This window comes from Equus asinus, chromosome 1 (assembly GCF_041296235.1).
Source record: "Equus asinus isolate D_3611 breed Donkey chromosome 1, EquAss-T2T_v2, whole genome shotgun sequence".
Taxonomy (NCBI): Eukaryota; Metazoa; Chordata; class Mammalia; order Perissodactyla; family Equidae; genus Equus; species Equus asinus.
Window position 1 is genome coordinate 176770658 of NC_091790.1, and position 21479 is coordinate 176792136.

At 36.4% G+C, this 21479-nt stretch overlaps 1 protein-coding gene across 1 annotated transcript in view; it reads left to right on the forward strand.

Moving 5' to 3' along the window:
• The window catches only part of KCND2 (potassium voltage-gated channel subfamily D member 2), a 455532-nt gene extending 442897 nt beyond the window's left edge, over positions 1 to 12635 (forward strand). The window contains exons 3-6 of the mRNA XM_014839178.3: positions 2420 to 2515; positions 4209 to 4301; positions 8083 to 8330; positions 10011 to 12635. Of these exons, the coding sequence (XP_014694664.1) occupies positions 2420 to 2515; positions 4209 to 4301; positions 8083 to 8330; positions 10011 to 10188 (615 nt within the window). The 3' untranslated portion in view covers positions 10189 to 12635. The remainder of the gene's footprint in view (positions 1 to 2419; positions 2516 to 4208; positions 4302 to 8082; positions 8331 to 10010) is intronic.
• Positions 12636 to 21479: the final 8844 nt, after the last annotated feature.

Consider the following 21479-nt stretch of genomic DNA (forward strand, 5'->3'; position numbering starts at 1 on the left):
CTCTTTCTGGAAACCAACTGTATATTTAAATTACTTATTTCTGGATTATTACGTCAATTCTAAGTCATTTCCAAATGTGCTTGTCACTTGCCATTGTTTTATTGAGTCTGGCCTGAAATCTTGGCTGTACAGAGAGCTTTTGAAGTTGAAAATTTTCTACCTTCCAACTTCACTCTCTTGTATCATCTCAGTATTTTGAGTGATCTACACATTATCCTGCCAACAAAGAGTGAAATTTGTCTATTTTTCCCATCACTTATAAATATGATCTCTGTACAAAGTATTATTTTAACCTGGAATCAGCACACAGGAAGAAGAAATTCTCGGAGGAAGAGAGGAGGGGTGGAGTTGAAACCAGATGATATCTGAATGCTATTTTGAGAGCTTCCGATGTCTCTGTGCTCCTCTCAAATGCTGTGGGTGAAAGGGCATCTTGGCACAACTACTTTGGAAGGAAGTTTGGTGAAACCTGTCCCGCAAAGCACACACATACACATATACACACACACCCCCTTTGATCCTGGCATAATTCTGCTGCTAGAAATTTATCTTGAAGATAAGCTCATTGTGATGTTGATGCAGTACCAAAAGCAGGCAGCGTTGTATGTAGTAGCAAAAGATGCTTTAAAGAAATTAATTGTAGTTGCTTTAAAAAATTAATTGTTGGGGCTGGCCCAGTGGTGTAGTAGTTAAGTTTGCACAGTTTGCTTCTGCAGCATGAGGTTGGTGGGTTCGGAACCAAGGCACCAACTTACACCACTCATCAAGCCATTCAAAATAGAAGAAGGTTGGCACAGATCTTAGCTCCAGGCCAATTTTCCTCACCAAAATGATAGTAATGATAATAATAATAATAATAATAATAATTGTGCTCTGGCTAAATAAATAGTGCTTCATTTATAGAGTGGTACATTATATACCCATAAACAAATGAGGTGGATCTAAATATGTAGATATGGAGGGAGTTCCAAACTGTATTAAATGAAAACAGCTGAGTGCAGAAGAGTGAGGGCTATTCTCCCAACTGAGTAAAAATATATGTGTATATATATATGAATATATATATATATATATACTTGCTTTTATATGCCTCAAAAGTTTCTGGCAAGATTCTCTGGAAACATTACCAGTGGTTCCCAATGAAGCATAAGGATAGGGCAGCTCCAGCGTCCAGAGAGACTTCCTTGTTTTTCACATGCTTCTGTAGTATTGAAATTTTGTCTGATATATATTCATTTTCCATTTTGAAAGTCAAGATAATTGAAAAACTTTTATTATGAAGAACATTCCAGGACTAGAGACTAAAGATAGTATTTATCTGGGTTGTTTAGAAAGGGAAAGGAGTCTTTGTAGGGTAATTTTACGAGCAAGTTCTTATCCAAGCCATCCCAGTTGCTTCCTTACATACGCTTGCTTAGATATGCATGGTACAAATAGAGTGGTCACCAAAATAGTGCTCTCCAGGAGGTGAAAACCAGACTCCCTTCATGACAATTTAGGGCAGAGAGACACCAACACTTCTAAAGTAGAATGGAATATCAGAAATATGGCTGAACTGTCAGTTTACTCAGTAATAGCATTTGGGTGACCTCACTGTAACTGTGAACAATTTAAGTGACCACGCTAAACCCTCTGAATTGAGGAACATTCTCTATACATAAATTCTTTAAAAATTAAAAATAACGTTACAAATATCTCTGAAGTGGCTCACTGTGTTCTTCATTTCAACAAATTCAAGAGTGAAATAGAAATCAGTTGAGCGTACTGTTGTGTGGACCTGTGCCAGTACAAAATGGATAAACTTAGGGATTTTTTAAGAGAGCCCATATTGTTCAGCCTGGGATCGACATTGGTCAATATAGCAAAAATTACAAAAATAAAATTTGATATGGGGGTGCAGATACAACTGAATACTATCTTTTTAAAAAAAGAAAGAAGGGAGGAAGAGAGGGAAGTGAAGGAAGGAAGGAAGGAGGGCAATTGGCTCCTGGAACTTAATTACTAATTTTATAAAGGACATTAGTTTAAACGAAAAGGAGTTGGTAACTGTTTGCTGGGTCTTCATTTTATTAAATTACTCAGATTGGGGTAAGTGAAAATGTAAGTAAAGTTATATCACTATTTTTCTCTTAACACAATTGATAGAAACGATAGTGAAATAACTTGATCTTACTGTAAAGACTTAATTACAGTTCTTAAATGCTTAATCCAGCTGCAAAGCAGTTAATCAACCTTACTGATAAATGGTAACTAAAAGCCCTCAAATGGTGAAAATTTAATTTTCAGTAGTTTCATGTGAAAAGCTGATGTACTTTAAAAAATATATATGCTGATATTAGGATTATACAGGAGTGTGCTCACTCATTTAAGAAAACAATTCATAAGTATTAACAGAACATTCGTTTTTCTTCTCCTGTAGAAAGCCAGACTTGCCAGGATCAGGGCAGCCAAAAGCGGAAGTGCAAATGCTTACATGCAGAGCAAACGGAACGGCTTACTCAGTAATCAGCTTCAGGTATGGTTGAGCACTTCGCTGTTTTTAATGTTTAATTTATTGGTGTAATATTGATTTAGTTCTATTTAACCATACAGTTTTATTGTGGGTAATTATGAAGATGGCTACTGAAACCACAAAAGTGTCATTTTTTTAATAACCTCACCCTAAACAGTCTTGTTGGCTATAGCAGGTTAGAAACTAAGCTGTGAAATATTGCCAGTGAATCATGACTGTCATTCATGATTGGCCACTATTTCTGCAGGGTCTCATGTAAACATGGTGTGATACTGTGATTTTTAATAAGAAGTATATATTTAGTTCTCATTCCTGGAAGAGCTCCTAAACTCTTGGAATTTCCTAAGAGATGAGAGCTATAGAGGAGTCTATTGTTACGTTAGTGAGGTGACTTTTGGGCCAACCCAAAGGATGGGAGCTGGTTGCTAGAAGAATCAACCATGTGATTAAGGGGTTGGAACTTTCAGTCCCACCTCCCAACCTCCTGGAAGGGGAAGGGGTCTGGAGATTGAGTTCTATCACCATTGGCCAATGATTTAATCAATCATGTCTACATAATGAAGCCTCCATAAAAACCCAAAAAGGAAAGGGTGGTGGAGAGCCTTCAGGTTAGTGAATGGGTGGGGGTTTGGGGAGAGTGGTCCCCTTGGAGAAGGTATGGAAGCTGCATGCACTTCCCCATACCTTGCCCCATGTATCTCTTCCATCAGGGTGTTCCTGAGTTATATCCTGTCATAATAAACCAGTAATCTAGTAAGTAATATGTTTCTGAGTTCTGTGAGCTGCTCCAGCAAATCAGTCAAACTCAAGGAGAGGGTTGTGGGAACCTCTGATTTATACCCAATCTGTCAGAAGTACAGGTAACAACCTGGGCTTGTGACTGGTATCTGAAGGTGGTGGGTGGGAGGGACTCTCATAGGACTGAGCCCTTAACCTATAGAATATGATACTATCTCCAGGTAGGTAGTGTCAGAATTGAGTTATATGATAAGACACCCAGCTGGTGTCCAGAGCATTGCTTGATGGAATGGGGGAAACCTCTCCCCACTTTGGAATTGGGTCCAGAACCCTTTTTACATGGGAAAGGTCAAAAATTCTCAGTAACTCAAATACCTAATTATTTTTTACTTCAAAATTACTTAAATCTTCCTTAAAGTTCATTTAGGTGCGGGTAGTGGGTTATATGATGTCTTGTTTTATTTCTTAATGGAGAAGAAACACCATTCGGTGTTATAAAGATCACATGGTATGAAATATAATTTGAGAAACTTTACTTTTATGTCAAAACTTTCCTTGAATATTTAGGATTCCAGTCATCTTTACGTACAAAATAGCTTTCATGTAGGTGAGCAGGATAGTGGTTTCAGGATTCTTTAAGTACTAGATTAAATTTTACTATCCAAAAGTAATGGCTTCCAGGCTTTCAAAGGTAGTTGATAGTTGAATGATTAAAAGAGATTTAAATTTTCAATTCAGGCAGGCAAGTCCAAAAGACCAGACCACCAATTTCACGAAAATGTGAATGCTAATTATCAAACTTAAAAGGAACTGCACGTTTGTCCCTGTCAAGTTAAAAAAATAAAATGCTGCCCTTTGATCTCAAGAAATAGGCCAGATCTCTGTAGAAATGTGTAGCCGAGGTTCTCATTGTTTGCAAATAAAATAGAAAGCACTTCTGTCTTCTCTGTGCTAACAGTCCTCCGAGGATGAGCAGGCCTTTGTTAGCAAGTCGGGCTCCAGCTTTGAAACCCAGCACCACCACCTGCTTCACTGCCTGGAAAAAACCACGGTAAGGCAATGGCAGGACTGGCCGCCCCTGTACTCAGACCGTAATGCCTTCTGCTTTTGTGAATACTTAATGCTTCCAAGCATGATTTCACTGTCTGTGTTACTGGAAAATATACTAAAAACAAAAACCCACAATATTTGAAATTACTTTGAAAAATTGTAGTGACATTTCAACTTGGAAAGTATTTTAGAGACTGACTTAAAATGTTTTTGTCTTTAGTGGTTATCCCATAACTCTAGTCTAAAAAATGTTTTTTTTTTATCATGGTTATAATAGCTTATAACATAGTGAGATTTCAGTTGTACATTATTATTTTTCATATACTGTATACATATGCCCCTTCACACCTTGTGCCCACCCTCCACCCTGCTTCCCCCAGTAACCACTAATTTGTTCTCTTTGTCAGTATCTTTGTTTATATTCCACAGGAGTGAAATCATGTGGTGTTTGTCTGTCTCTGTCTGGCTTATTTCACTTAACGTGATGCCCTCAAGGTCCATCCCTGTGGTTGCGAATGGGACAATTTCACCATTTTTTTATGGCTGAGTAGTATTCCATTGTATATACATACCACATCTTCTTTATCCAATCATCAGTTGATGGGCACTTGGGTTGCTTCCACGTCTAGGCTAATGTGAATAACGCTGCAGTGAACATAGAGGTGCATACGTCTCTTTGAATTGTTGATTTCAAGTTCTTTGGGTAAATACCCAGTAGTGAGATAGCTGGGTCATATGGTATTTCTATTTTTAATTTATTGAGAAATCTCCATACTGTTTTCCAGAGTGGCTGCACCAGTTTGCATTCCCACCAGCAGTGGATGAGGGTTCCCTTTTCTCCACAACCTCTCCAACATTTGTTGTTCTTTGTCTTGGTGATTACAGTCATTCTAAGGGGCATAAGGTGATATCTAAGTGTAGTTTTGATTTGCATTTCCCTGATTAGTGATGTTGAGCATCTTTTCATGTGCCCATTGGCCTTCTGTATATCTTCTTTGGAAAAATGCCTGTTCATATCTTCCGCCCACTTTTTGATTGGGTTGTTTGGTTTTTTGTAGTTCATTTGTGTGAATTCTTTATCTATTATGGAGATTAACCCCTTATCGGATATGATTTGCAAATATTTTCTCCCAGTTGATGGGTTGTTTTAAAAAATCATTTTAATGCAGATGGAAAGTTGTTTTGTTACAGCCGACTGAAAGTCCTATAAAATAGCATTTTCCCCATGATTCTTAAAATGCTGATTAAACAGAAAAAAGTAATAAGTTCAAGTGTTCCTGACGTCTGGATAAAGGGACTATCAATAGCAATAACAAAAAAATAGAGAATAACTGAATATAAGCATTTCTCTCATTCACAGGCATGAATCACAAGAGATAGATAATAAAAACTAGCTGTTCTCATAAGAAAAATGGCACATTTAATCACTGGCATGCCCTGTGGGGCTGAGGATCGAGTCTGTGTTTCTCCTCCTATAAGCTCTCAGTTGGACCGCCTCTTTAGCAAAGGCACCCATTCCCTAGCTGTCTTGTCAAAAGGGATCACAGTCTGTGACCCCAGAGCAGAGCAAACCTTTCACCATATTTGAATCAAGTCTGCTCACTCACTCAGCAGGGATGCATATTTGTATTCTCAATTCCAACATATTGCTCACTTATTTATTCATTTACCTGTATAGTCATTCAACAAATATGTACTACGTGCCTACTATGTGCCAGACAGTGAGCCAAACCAAAGATACACCATGAAATCAGGTGTGGCCTCTACCCCAGTGGAGCCTCCATATATGGGACAAAACAAACGGACGTTACTGGAGAAGGTTAATGGGCAGAGGAAGAAACAGTAATGGGGCCACAGTGGAGCAGGGCAAGGATGGTGGAGCCAGGAGGGTACAGGATCAGGCAAGGCTTCCTGGAGGAACTTGAACTGAGACCCACAGGATGACCAGGAGCTAGGTAGGCAAAGAAATGAAGGAACTAAAAGGTGATGTAAGCACCTGAGGAAGCCTGGAAGTTGGCCTCAGAGGCAGTGAAAGAATTTGAGGGTGGTCAGAATGAGAGAGTGTAGCATAGCACACGAGGAGGCGGAGAGGAAAGCAGTGGCCAGATAATACGAGGTTTTGGAGACACGTCAAAAATTTTGATCTCTACCTTATAATAAATGGAAGATTATTTGGGGGATTTAAACATGGTAGTTATGTGATTATATTTGCATTTTTAAATAAAGATCTATAACATAAGATAAAGTCGTAACTTAGGATAACTCTTAGAAAGTTAAATGATAACATTAATATTCGGATTCATTTATCCTTGTCTTTCTCCTTCCTTTTCACCTTTTTACTGTTTCCCATTTAGGCCTTTTTTTAAATCAAAAATTATTTAACACCGATTAATATAGTTTAAATTGAGCTACCTACAAAAATATATGGTAACCAGCAACAGAACGACTTCTTCACTTCCAATCACTGATGAGATAAACTAGAATCTCATGCATTATAACTTGTATTATGTATGTGAAATGTGCATTATAAAAGAAAAAAACGGATTGTGAATCCTTTGTGAGCTATATTTTTTCTATAAAATTTAATATTTTACATGAAATTCTGTCTTATCTCATCATATTATTCTCTGGACTTTTAAACAGTGGAATGTTAAGTTTCATTTATTTCAAAACACTTGTCTCAGCAAAGAAATGACAAAATGAATAGCTGAAACAATCTATTTCCTATTAACCAGTGAATTGCTTCAACTGTTTTACTAATATTTTAGGATGAGACATGGTTAAGTGGAGTTGGGCGTGTACAAAGCCTTCCATTATAAGACTATCGCCACCCCCACCCTGACACCCACACACAAATCGTAATTCAAGTCATTCTCTAATTGTTCAAATAAAAAATGTTTTTCCTTATGTTTCTGAGGTAAAAGTCTTGCATAGGCATTTTAGGAGGCAATTCTTTATTAACTATATTAAAAGCAAAATTTACACTCTGTTTCTCTAAGGTGTGGTATGTGAAATGATGTCCATCACTGTTCGCTTCTGGGCTAAAAGAACTCTGAATACAGCCTGAGATCATGAGTACAGTCCGTGATCTATCACAAAGACGAGGAAGGAAACCTCAGAAGTTCAGTGCTGACCCCTTCTGGGTCAAACATAAGGAGATACATTTTGTAGACAAATGTATTTTGCTTATTTAAAATACACCATATTTTTTTATCTCCTGGGAATTTTATAGGAGCACCTAAAGAAATGGGAAGTGTCTTAGATATCTCATTTTCTAATTAAAAAATGTTTTCAATCCCATGTGAAAATATTTGCTAATATATAACAGACAATCTAACTTAAGGCATTCTATTAAAATAGTCCCTTTTCTATAACTTAAATCTGTTTAAAAAAATAAAGCAAATGTGGATTTACACATTCCCTGTGGGTATTATCTATATTCATTTTTAAGGGGTTTTTTTTTCATTAGCATATAACTCCTAGATTTTATGTGTAAATTAATAAATGATATTTCAAGATAAAGTTAGTCTATAAATGGATGTTAAATCAGCCTGTGTACATCAGTGTAGAGATCTACCTAAACAGATTTTATTTTCGCAGAGATGCCAACAAGAGGTGGCTTTGATATTCCAATCACTATGAAAATGGTAGTAGTTACCCATTAGATAGTCTAAATGTGTGTGGGCACATTTGAGTTCTAAAAATAAAGCTTTTCATTTCCTTCTTAAAAGTTAATAAGTGTTTCTGTGCTTTCTTCACATTTTCTTACAACTGTGGAACAGAATCACGAGTTTGTGGATGAACAAGTCTTTGAAGAAAGCTGCATGGAAGTTGCAACTGTTAATCGTCCTTCAAGTCACAGCCCCTCTCTCTCTTCACAACAAGGAGTCACCAGCACTTGCTGTTCACGACGACACAAAAAAACCTTCCGCATCCCAAATGCCAACGTATCAGGAAGCCACCGCGGCAGTGTGCAAGAACTCAGTACAATTCAGATCAGATGTGTGGAGAGAACCCCACTATCTAACAGGTACCTGAGGTTAATCTGTGTGTGGGCGCACGCCTCTGCTGGCTCCCAGAGCATACCTCCACCTGCACTCATGTCTCTACCTCTGTGGTGTGTAAATCCTAGCTCCTAGGGTTTAGAATGAGACAAAACTGATCTGTGGCAAGTAGGAAAATGGATCTACTGTCACATTCATTAATAGTCAAAAGCAGGAGTTGTATCAGTATTAAAAGAGTAGAAAGATGATAAGATGGTCAGGCACACGCAAATAGATTTCTCTCTCTTCAACACCACAACCTTTTTTTATTTGAGCAGACACATCTCTACTCAAGTGCCCCTTATGTAAATGCAAGTAGCCTGAAATGATAGTCAACACTACTAAATGAGACAAATTAGATTGACATTGATATGATTGAACAGTACTCAACAGCACCTAAAAATATATCAACATATTCAGTGTAACAGTGAAAAATAAAACTATGCCTACTCAAATCTCTTGAAATAATGCACAGTTTTGATCGTAAAGGTATTTTGGCCACAACAAACACAAAAATCAATCCAGTGCAAAAAAAATAAGTGAAATGCTAAAATCATCCACCTTTGCTTGGTTTATGGACAATTTCGGTGAAATTCTTCTGTTGATATTTTTCCTTTGCTTCCCTTTATTTGCTATTTGTTTTGACCACAAACACATATTTGTAAGAAAAAGTAGTACTTTAAACTATACAAGTCATTAAAAAGATTATTTCTGCCAAAATAATTTTGCTTTGTTCCTCAAATTAAATAGAAATATTTTTACATTAACAATCCATTAATTCAGAGCTGCTTCTTTGTTCATATTCATCAATCTTTGCGGAAAACCTGGATGCAATTCTGAATGCAGGCTATGTTGATTTACATAAATCAGATATCTCTGGGACCAGAATATTAAATTTTGGAGCAATGGAAGATTTCTGTCTCTAAGATATTGTACCTCTTTGTTGTTTTACATCCATTCCAAACCGAAGTAGAAAATGGAGAAGTATTTAGAGAGAAAATCCTAGGACATAAACATTTTAATTACGATTTTCATGAAAATAAAGTTAGTTATTAGTTTTAAGCTCCTATTGATACCCTCCTTGACCTTTTCCCTTTTACCCCCTCCCTACAAAGAAAATAAAACTCGTGCAAGAATACCACTTGGGAAAACCTTGACGTATTAGTAAACGCTAACTTTTTTGGGTTCTTAGCATTTGGCCTTCACTAAGTTGAGAGCTTTAATTGCATTGTGTATCCCGGGGACAAGATAGTAAAATGATTCTGTGGTCAAAAGAACTGAGGTATATCTACACGGTCTATCCATTTTATAACAGTAACAAACCTCTCAGAGATCCTGCCTTAAAGAAACCTATTTTACTTTATTCAACCCAGGTTTTCCAAAACTTGCCTGATCCCCTTCCTTGCATTTTTATAGAAAACACATTGAGAAAAACGATCGGACCAAATTAAACTGACTTTTAGACATTTATTTAATGTTAATGACCTGAATAGCGTCTGCTTTAACATATATTAAGGTTTGGTGCTTCATTTTTTTTTTAAATCATGGTGATCATTCTTAGACATTTAAATTGTTACTTATAAACATGAAAACATATTCCTCAGTTGTAGGGAAAAAAATTTTTAAGTAAATAACTTAATTTCTTCAATCTATTTTTTCCTCATCAGCCGATCCAGTTTAAATGCCAAAATGGAGGAGTGTGTTAAACTAAACTGTGAACAACCTTATGTGACTACAGCAATAATAAGCATCCCAACACCACCAGTCACCACCCCCGAAGGAGACGACAGGCCAGAGTCCCCTGAGTACTCAGGAGGAAATATTGTCCGAGTGTCTGCTTTGTAAGACAATGGGAATCAGGTCTGAGAATTTGAGCCCTGGATGTGGAAAGAATCTCAATGTGGAAGAAGGAAGAAACAATAAACCTTTTGCAGATGAAAATGGCAAAGCAAGAAGGTTGGTAGTGACACAAAACAACGCTTCCAAACTTGAGGATGGAAATAAAACCACCAAATGGCATTTCTAGACAGAGTTTGACCTGTTATACAGAGGAATAGTCTGTGGCCCTTTGACTTTGTGAATGAGCACAATGAAATGCCTCCTATTGATGCTTCTTATGACCAGAACTCTTTTTTAATAAAATAAATCTTTGAACACAGTGTTCCAGTTGAATGCAAAACAAAAAAAAAATGGAAAACATTTTGATAAAAATTTTTCCTGTTAAAACCATGAACATTGCTATGATGAAGATTATTACATATTGAAAAAAAACTCATACAACACATTTGTATTGACTGAAGGAAACCATCATAATGCATGCTAGAATTCTTTGGAGCAGTGATCTCAGTTTCCTTATGTTGTCTTCAGAATAGGCATGATAAACTGTAATTGTAGAAAGGGAGAATTTCTGTGCACTTACAACAAGCTGATTGTTCATGTTCCATGGTGGGCTGTGCAAATAAACTCCTTTTAGAACTGCAGTGTTTCTCATGGGGATGCTCATTAGTAAATCTAAAGTGTTCGGATAGTTCAGTATTAGTTGTCATTTTACCTTGCACCCAGATACTGTTACAACTGCAATAATTCATTGTATACCTGTTGTATCAGGGATCAGAATTTTTCGTTGTTGTACTTTCCAGATGTTCATAGATACAGTAAGAGCCACTCTGTAGAAAAACTTCTGCTGTGGCCAGGTTTTAGATAACTTTTTAATCCAAAACTCTTGTGCCATAAATGTTTTTCAGTAATATTCTTTGGTCCACTGTATTGCTGTGACACTGCATTCTTTGTTCCTGTATTTCTTCTATAGCACCTTTCTATTGGGTTTATCGTCATCAACTGGACTAACATTTTGTAGTTCAAATGACTTTCCTACTTTTGTATTCTCCAGAAAATTATCTTATAAACAGATTATCATCATCAATCCCCTTGTCAAAAGTTAGGAAAAAGGAGTTGACATCTATGAATTATCTCTAACCTGCTTGCTGTTATGGAAAAGCCCAGATGCTGGATATATCACTGTATGCATCATGAAAAGAGTTGGCTGGGACTAATATCACAGGATCAGTGATCCCAGAATCTCACTTGATGTATTATTTATTTTGCTTTAGATCTCAAATACATTTTGAGAATAACTAATGTGAATTGAAATGCAGAGATAAACTGGAGTGCTTTATGTAGCAATATTTGATGAAAGCACGCTTTCTACGCCATCAAGGAAGGCAGCACAAATTTATCTCAGAGAGCAAGGAGCAATTTTCTCCACTATATCAGGAGGACAGGAGTTTGATGATGCAAAGTTGATCTCTATGTACATTTAAGTGAAAAGTCTTGATACCTTTTCACCATTAAAATATATCAGCAGACGTGTCTGCACGTGACAGTGTAAAAAAGTTTTATGTCAAATGAAAAGTTTTGTTCATTCCAAACCACCACTGTAAGGAATAAAGTTTAGCTTCCATACATGGAAAGAGTTAATAATTATCCCTCTACTATAGAGATTTTAAAATACTTATCATAATTTATCATAAAAAAATTAATCCAACCATTTTCAAGTAAAGCCAGAAATTCTTGCTTCCCATTTCTAGAATAGCTTCTGGAACAATGCTGTGCACACAGTATAGATCTTAATAAACATTTGCTGAGTGAAAGTAAGATAAACTACTATCTCTTGGGAAGAACTGGCTTTATTCCTAGTATATCTTTTAACAAACTACTAATCTTCCTGGATCGTGAATGTTAATTATATTAACACCTGCCTCATGTCACTTTACGCTTCTAGAGCAAATATATAGTGAAACTTCTTTGATGGCATTTGTTGAAAAACTTTTTATAAAGTAGACTAAGGAAACCACAATCAGGAATACTTAGGTCTTTTGATTCCCAACAAGAAGTTCTATTTTCATGTTCTTAATATTACATTTTAAAAAACGCAGTTAGATTATTTCGGTTGACAATTCCACATCCTTTTCAACTTATCATTTATCCAAAACTCTTAATTTCTTTAGACTTTTGGAAAAGAAAAAAAAAACTTTTTGGTGTTTTAGGTGATTTAAAAATATACTGTGTTGGTGGTGAATGACTATTGATGACTGTGTTAAGTGCATCCGTATCGTAAGTGAAATGTAATTATTTCTGTGTACCATATGGAGTAACCAAGGTCATTGTTTTTGACAATTTTGTTTGAAATTCATATATCTTATTTCAAAGGATAGCATAATATCTGCATTATGCTGGAAAAAAATAGACCTTTGGAGAATACTTAAATAAAACACATGCATGCTTGAACAGGACGACATGGCTGACTGTTGCCCTTTTTTCTTAGGCTTCCTTCCATTCCAAAATCTGGGATGTGCCACGTTCATAATACACATTTGGGAGAATCCTGTAACATGCACAAACTCAAAGAACCCATTGATTGTGAGTCACCTTTAAATCTAGTCTAACTCAGTGAAGGCAGCAGCTTTCTGCCAGCGTGGCAATTTAGGCAGAGACTTCAATAGAAAAGTTCATATCATTTAAAGATAAAAGTGCCAGTGCTTTAAATGGTCATTTTTGGAAATATCTTGGCAACTGCAACTCCACAGCTACTAACTATGATAATTTAAGTATATTACCAGGTTTTTCTTGTCATTAGAAAAAAAGGTAGTAGAGTTAAAATCAGTTGTTTTTTATATGTGATTCTTTCAAATACATGTGATTCTTTCAAATACTTTTTTATATGTGATTCTCTCTGTGCTGTGTGACCCACAGTTTATTAGTCTGTACCTTACATGCCACTTGCCTCTTGGAGAGTGTGGATCAGAGAGAAGTGAGACTGGTGACTGGACCTTATATACTTCTTGACCACCACTACTTGGGTTAAGCAAAGGGAAGCTCTGAGGTAATAACGTTGGTCAGAACTCAATTAGATTCTTCGTCAAAGACTCTTTTCTATCTAGGGAAATAGACAGGGTGATTTATTTGTCTAGCTATATGTATGTGTCTATATAAGTGTATGTTTATATCTATATATATTTATTCATTGGCATATACATGGATTTTTATTCATTTCTTTGAAAATATGCACATACGATGGTTTCTCTTGAATAGGGGACAAAAAGCAAGGAAATGTTAAGAGATTATTAGAAGGGAAAAGACAGACTAAATCATTTAGTACAGAAGTGATTTTAACTGGTGATAACTAGTGATCCTCTTGGTGGCTAGTCTCCATTTTCTTGTTGTTGCTAGTTATTTTCCTTTACAGTTCTTGATTTATTAAGATGCAAATCCTGCCTCAAAAAGATTCCAGGGAGTCAGCCCAGTGGCATAGTGGTTAAGTTTCCGCCCTCTGCTTTGGCGGCCTGGGGTTTGCAGGTTTGGATCCAGAGCATGGACCTAGCACTGCTCATCAAGCTACACTGTGGCGGCATCCCACATAAAATAGAAGAAGATTGGCATAGATGTCAGCTCAGTGACAATCTTCCTCAAGCAAAAAGAGGAAGATTGGCAACAGATGTTAGCTTAGAGCCAATCTTCTTCACCAAAAAAAAAAGAAAAAGAAAAAGAAAAAAGATTCCACGCACCTCCCTATTCCTTCAACTTAGTTGCAATGTTGACTTGGAAATAGCCTCAGGGAGTTATATCAATGTCTGCCAGCAGCATTGCTCCAAAAGAATAAAAAGGGGTTCTTTTATTAAATAGATGACTCCTCAGAGAGGAACAAGGCATCTCCTCTTCCTTAGAGTGTTATTAGGGTGTTTGTTTTATTAACTCACGGGTACAAGAATGACTCTTGCTCTGTGCTGTGTAAACTTCATCAGAATTTTCAACACAATTGAGTAAGCACACAGTATTTTTTTAAAAAATAAGAGTTTAAACTGTGTCTACCTGAGCTGGTTGTGTTTAGGGTAGTAAAACATTCTCAAAATGGTAAAACTTTTTATTTTTAATGAATTATTACTTTTGAAAAGCACATTTGCTTAAGACAATTATAAAATATTTTTATTGCAAAAAGCTTTTGATGGAAATAATATTAGATCTATATTGTACCTTTTAGTCCCTTGCTTGACTGTCTGCCTTATTTTTCTTTCTTTCTCTTCAAGCACTAAAATCATTCTTTTAATAGATTATTCTCCTCCTTTCTCTAATCATTTTTTCTCTAGTTCTGCTGTGGAAACCTACTAGGTAACTACTCTTCATTCTACAGCTAACTCAAATTATTGAGTACACAGGATGGGCCAGACATTGTGATAGGTGCTGGAGAAATGGAGATTAAGAATTCAGTCCAAACCCTCCTCAAAGGGTAATATAGTGGAAAATAGCTTGAAGTACTCTGTTTCACACTGCTATTCATAATCTTACAGTACAAGTATTCTCCTTTCTGCCATACTGGCAGGTATTTTTCCTCTTCAATCGCCTGAAGACATCTCTTCAACAGAAGCTACATCAAGATATTGTTCTTAAAGTACTTTCTAAAATCTTCCCATCACATCATTAAAATCCTCTTTCTGTAGGCCATGGTCCTCTTTCTACGGGACGAGGGGATCCAGGAAAGAGCACATGAATCTCTACCTACTGCTTGGAGAAAGATTGGAAAACAAGACAAGACAAAACAAAACAGAAAAGGATGCAGAACTTCACACTCATGATTCGAGCATGGCAAAAAACTAGCCTTTCCCAATTACCCACTCTGCCCTTCCCAGCATAGTTTCAGGGGATGCAAAGAAAGCTATAAAAATAGTTTTGCATGAGGAGGACCACACAATGCTGCCGTGAATCCAAACACTCCACCTCAAATAAGTTCATCTGATTCATCCCTTTGAAACATCTGAGAGAATGGGGCAACAGAGTAGTCAGTCTAGAAAGAAGGGTAAGTTTATGATCAGCAGCACTCGCTAAAAAGGTGGGCTTAAGAGACCTATGTCAGTTTCAAGGCGTGGGGCTGGCTGAAGAAGGGTATTAAAGCGCGGTTACCAAAGACGCAGAGAGAAATTTGGAGGAACCCTAGCAGCAATGATGAGGGGGTTAACAAGGACTTCAAGGTGGTAGAAAGGTGTCCTTGGGCTTTAATTCTAATTGATAATTAAACATTCTTTATTTTGATCAAGTTAATTCCTTTGTTAGAGCTATAAATTGTAACATCAAAAAGTATTTATCTTAGCCTATCATCAGTTTTTAATATTCAAGCACCAATAAATTGCTCAGAGATCTTCCAGATTCCTTGTACAAAAGAGAACAAAACACTAAAAGAGCAGAATAAGGAACTGGTATTGAGAAATGGGAAAGAGAGTTGAAAGAGCCAAAGCATGGACCTTGACCTTGGGTAGATGAATCTGTTAAAATTTCCCAATCACAGGCACTGGACATAAAAATTTCAAAAGTAAAAATGTCATGCACATCACAATTTTACATAGGACTTAATCTGGACTTAATGAGCATTATTTTTATTTCCAGCCAACCTGGTAAGGAACCAATGTACAAACCACAGACGGAAAATCCAAATGCATCCTTTTCAATACACAGTTCCCTTCTTCTATAGATTCACAGTGGACACTAAATAATAATGATTAGAACAACCATGAAAAGATAACAACGACTGCTAACTTTTTTTTTGGTGAGGAAGATTGGCCCTGAGCTAACATCTGTTGCCAGTCTTTCTCTGTTTTGCTTGAGGAAGATTGTCACTGAGCTAACATCTGTGCTAATCCTCCTCTCTTTTGTATGTGGGATGCTGCCTTAGCACGGCTTGATGGGCAGTGCGTAGGTCTGCACCTAGGATCTGAATTTGCGAACACCACGCGCTAAAGCAGAGCACGAGAGAACCCAGACACTACACCACTAGGTTGGCCCCAGTGACCGCTAACTTTTATTGGGTCCTAAATATATGCAAGGCACTGTGCTAATCATTTTACACGTATCAGTCCGTTAGGTAATTGTATTAGCCACATTTCTGTTGAGAAAAACTTTAACAATGAAAAATGATGGGTCTGGATTTTCCTAATTCATATAACATAAAATTTTTAATTAAATCTTATATTTCTGTGATAGAGTTCTATTTTGTAGAAATATTGATGTTATGTCTTCTTTTAGAGTAAAACAGAAATTAAAGGAAACGGGGGCAAGAGGAAGCCTGGTTATGGCCATTATCTCTTGGTTGCAATGTCATTTTCAAAGACAATCAATTTTTTTTCCTATTTTCTTCTGTATAAATTTTTTTCTTATCATGAAAAATGTGCTGCTAACTATTCCTGATTGACTAATGGTGAATTAAAACAAAAATGGAATCTAGCTGGGAAATATACTGCTATCTTAATTGACAAAGATTTTTCCAACAACTCCATATTGGCACAGCATACACATTGAGTTAATTTTCCAGTAACAGAGAGAATTATGTTTGAGCATCCATCATCTCTCACTTGCTCCCCTTTTTGAACAAGGCCTGCCAAAATTTTCAAGGTTGTTGATCGGGGCTGTAGCTATAACCTGAGGCATCTAATTGGCCCATAGTCCAAATCCTGGAGGCTTATAGTAACGGAAAAGAAATATTTTGGAATTAAGGTCAGTAACGACAATTCCCATTCTTCATTATCTTTTGTATCTTCCTCAAATTCTTGCAGGCAAAAATTCCAGAGGATGACAGTGAAGTGCCTATTGGCATTTAATACCACATGCAAAATAAAGTGCAGAGAGATTCAGAGAGGCAAAAAAAAATGCATAATTCAGTATCCCAAATTAATATGATACAATTAAAAATACTCTTAGGTTTTTCCATCCTCACGAATCCAATATTTTTCTGCAGGTCATTGATATCTTTTATTTGCTCTTAATAAAATAGAAAGCTTCAATAAAGGTGTAAACACAGACATTTGATTTATACAGAACTGTAGAAAATTTAATGTACCTTTTAAAATGGTACTTGGGATATAACTACTTGTCATAAAACTTCTTCTTTAGATTTCATCGTTTGCTTGTTTTATGTTTCAAAATCACTTTGGCCTATTAATAATATCTCTTTACCTTGCATCTCAATCTTTCCTTTCCTACTTCTCAATAGGTAAATGTGTTATTCACCATGAGTATTAACATTGTGTCCAAAATTCTTTTTACAAGAAAACTTAAGGTGAAATAATGCTTAAAAAGAAATGCATATAAAAGTCAATAGTATATATGGTTTATCATTGTCAAATCCTACTGAAGATGATGATAAATTATAAAAATTTGCTTCAATGAAATAATAAAACTTCTTCAAATTGTCTTAAAGAAAGATAAAAATTCTCATTTCTGTTTTTTCCAAAGCAGGAATACATAGCAGATAAACTCTAATATAAAAATCAAACTATACTTTGAAAAGGAGATATATATAACATCAGATAGCTCCGCTAAGGTCTAAAACAAAATGCATTTATTTACCCAAGTGTGCACCAGCCCACTAATGAGAGACTAAAAGAGAAATGAGGCCATGAGTGATTGGAGGAACCTGAAATCATATATCATTTGGAAGACAGAGAGTCTGAAAGAACATAAGAATTCAATATCATGTCTGTTTCTTTGGCTATCTTACTTAGAATTCAGTTCATTAGCAAAGAATCTGAGAATTTAGTTGGATTATGCTGCAATTTTTTGCATTAGACATAGATTACGAATTTTGTAGGATTATCTGAAATTCATTCAAGACATTTCCCCCATCATCTATAGCCTCAAATTATAATAAGCATCTCAATCTAAACTTAGACTGAATCCTAAAATGATTATAACAAACTCAATTTTGGAGAACAAGGTTACGGCCATCATTCAAAAAGTGAGGGTATAAATGCCTCAGTTTGTGTATCTGAGTATCTCTGATTCTGATTAAATATGTTTCTATAATAATCCCTGACCGTAATCAAAATTTAAATACAAATGAACTTTAGAATGACTGTTTATTTCAAATTAGTTGTACTTCTCTTCCATTTCTTTTCATAACAGAGAAAAATATATTCAATGGCCAAAATGTATTATAAGAGCATAGCCTCAACAAATCGTTTTTCACAATATAAGAGAAAGCCAAACAAATAAGCTGACTTAAACATGCAATGCGTTTTGCATAATAGAAACATATAATGTAAAATATTACTCTAAAAATACAAGTTCTTAGGTAATTTCTTGTGTGTATATTTCTACTTTTAATCATATATTACCATACCATTTATATAGTGGTTTTGTTATGAAATCTCTTTTATGTCTCAGATGAAACTCAGGAGAGAAAATGTTGGCGAGACGGAGAGAAAACACACACACACACACACTGAGACAGGCAGAATGTCGAGTTCCATTTATTTAACTTCTAGATGAAAATAGAGTTTTAACGAACTGTGGAAGGAAACTTTCTTGCTCATAATCATTATATCTTCTGGTGGTTTTTTCTCTTGCTGATTGTAGAAAATTATAATGTAGATGTGTCTAGGCTTTTAAATGAATCTTTCTGAAAAGAACTATCAAAAGTAGCATTCTTAGGATTTCCAAACAGCATTATCCTTTTTCTAAAGCTTAAATGCGTAGAATGCCTGAACTTGCATTAGCTGATAGAGGGAAGAAATAAGATGGCAGTGATTTGAGGGCACACATGAAAGAGAGAGACTCATTGTTTATTACTCTGCAAATCTATTGAGAATCTGTGCCTTTTAGGTTACTTTTAAGTAAAGCAGCAGAGAGATGTTTTTAAAATTTAATCCATTTCTTAGCTAAATTTGTTTTGAACTTTAACGTAATTATATCTGATAGTGGGGTTGCAAAAAGCAAACTATCCTATTTTATTACCGTGAAATTAAAAAGGACACCAAGAACTTCAAATTCTTGTTTTCCAAATGTATCTGTGAGCTTCTTCCCTATTCTCCTCCCTACTTTTCAAGTGGCTAAGCCACTTTCTTTAGGCTTCCTAATTTATAAGGATTGCAGATGTGTACATGTGCCCACATTCTCCAGTCCGTGTTAATCACTGACTCTATGTGGCGAACTGGGGACACCAAGAGGAAGGAAGCAAGTCTCCTCACTAAAAGGGAATGTTAAATGCATCCTGAAAATTAAATAGTCTGAGATGCAACTCAAGAAAATTGTTTTAAGCTCCATTGATGGAAAAAGTGCCTGCAGCTTAAAATTACATAAATTTCGAGAGATTTTTCTAACAAGAAAGAGATTTTTTTGAAGGCATGATTCTTGCATTATACTTCAGCTATGATGAAAACAATACTGCCAAGCAGCATAATGAAATTCAGACCGTGGCCATCGCCATTCTACTCATTCATTTGCTTTGTGAGCACATTGTACACTCCAGGTACTGTACTAGGTGCTGGAAGAAACAGTAACAAGATCCCACCCTTGCTGGTATCCTGGGAGAGGAAAAATCATTTTCCCTCTACACTTCTGAGTTCTTGACTGAAATCCACTGTAACAAGCAGATTAACAAGAGAAAAACAAACAGAAGTTTGTTAACATGTATACCTCACGTATAGATGGGAGTTGCTCAGGGAAACCGAACAACTGTCCAAGGTGGCCTAGAATTTAGGATTAAATATCATCTCAATAGGGAAAGGAGAGAGGGGAGGTAGACCTCTTAGGGTAAGAGTAAATGATTTCCAGGAAGGAGGAAGAGATGGGAGGTATGACAGCTTGTGACAAAGTTTGTCTGGGTGTAGTGTTGACTTCTAGTCTTCCTCTCCCCTGACAAGTCCATCCTCCCTGGTGGATGAAACTCCCCCAGGCAGGCATCTGTAACAACTGAGGGCCTTTTGGAGGACTTAGCTCTAGGCAGATAAGGAGAATTCAGAGACAATCTCTCCCTGCATTTGTTGTTTTTCAAGTGCCTACAACTCAAAAGTATGGATATACCAAAGGGGCATATTTTGGGATGGCAAGTCTTGAACTCCTGCGGTCATATTTTGGGGTAGCACGTTCTACTACCCTTCAGGATTTACAGTCTACTTGTTGACTTGGACCCAACACAAGTAGAAATATAATTGAGCAAATTAAGTTCCTAGAGAGATGCATTCTAGGAAAAAACTTCAGGGTGTTGAGATCCACAGTGAAATGGTGGTGGGAAGAGGATGCTCCCCAGGTGGTGGGGAGTTGAAGAAAAGGCCTCTAGGAAAAGACACGTGAGACCTGCAGAAGGAAGCGACAGCCACGCAAAGAGCATTCCAGGCCTGGGAAGCCCACATATGTTTGCCCTGGGAATGTAAAGAACCACGCTATTTGATTTCAGTAAAATACACGGGTTTTCATTTTTCCCTTCTATTACATGCTTCAGGTCTTTACATGATTTGGGAGCCAAATTTTTCTGGATATTTTAAAGAAATCAGCTGTTTATCATTCTTCATTCTTATTTCTTTCACTTTCATGGTTAAGTCCCAAAATAAAGGTCTTTCAGTGAAAATGACAGCTAACATTTATTCATTAAGCAACCAACCCAAGCCATTCACTTCCTTGCAATTCTCTGCAACAACTTCGCCTCTGGTGTTAGGATAACCATTTTCCAAGGGAACTGAGGTCAAGGGAAGTTAAACAGCTTGCCTCAGGCCACAGCACTGGTAAATGATTAAGAAGGGATTCAAACCTAGGTCTGACTGCAAAAGCCTGGTACTTCCCCTCTAACAGAGTCTCTCATTTTGTTAACAACAAAATTAAGTAGTATTAAATCTGCATAAACACACAATTCTGGATTTCCTCACTTTTTAAAGGCAACAAGTTTAGGAACATCTTGTGACTTGCCGATAACTGTACTATTGGGTTTTCAACACTGAAATGAGTAGTATTTTTATCAGCCACGATTCATTCATTCTCTTCTTTTTTTTCTTTTTTTTTGGTAAGGAAGACTGGCCCTGAGCTAACATCTGTTGCCAATCTTCCTCTTTTTCTTTTTCTTTTTTTTTGTTTTTTGCTTAAGGAAGATTGCCACTGAACTAATATCTGTGGCAATCTTCCTCTATTTTTTGTATGTGGAATGCCACCACAGCCTGGCTTGAGCAGTGCGTAGGTCTACAGCCAAACCCCTGAAATCCAGGCCACCTAAGCAGAGCATGCAAACTTAAACACTAGCCGCTGGGCCGGACTCCATTCATTTACTTTATTAATTCAACAAATATTGGTTCAGTACTGCTCTTCTAGACACTTGAAATAAAACA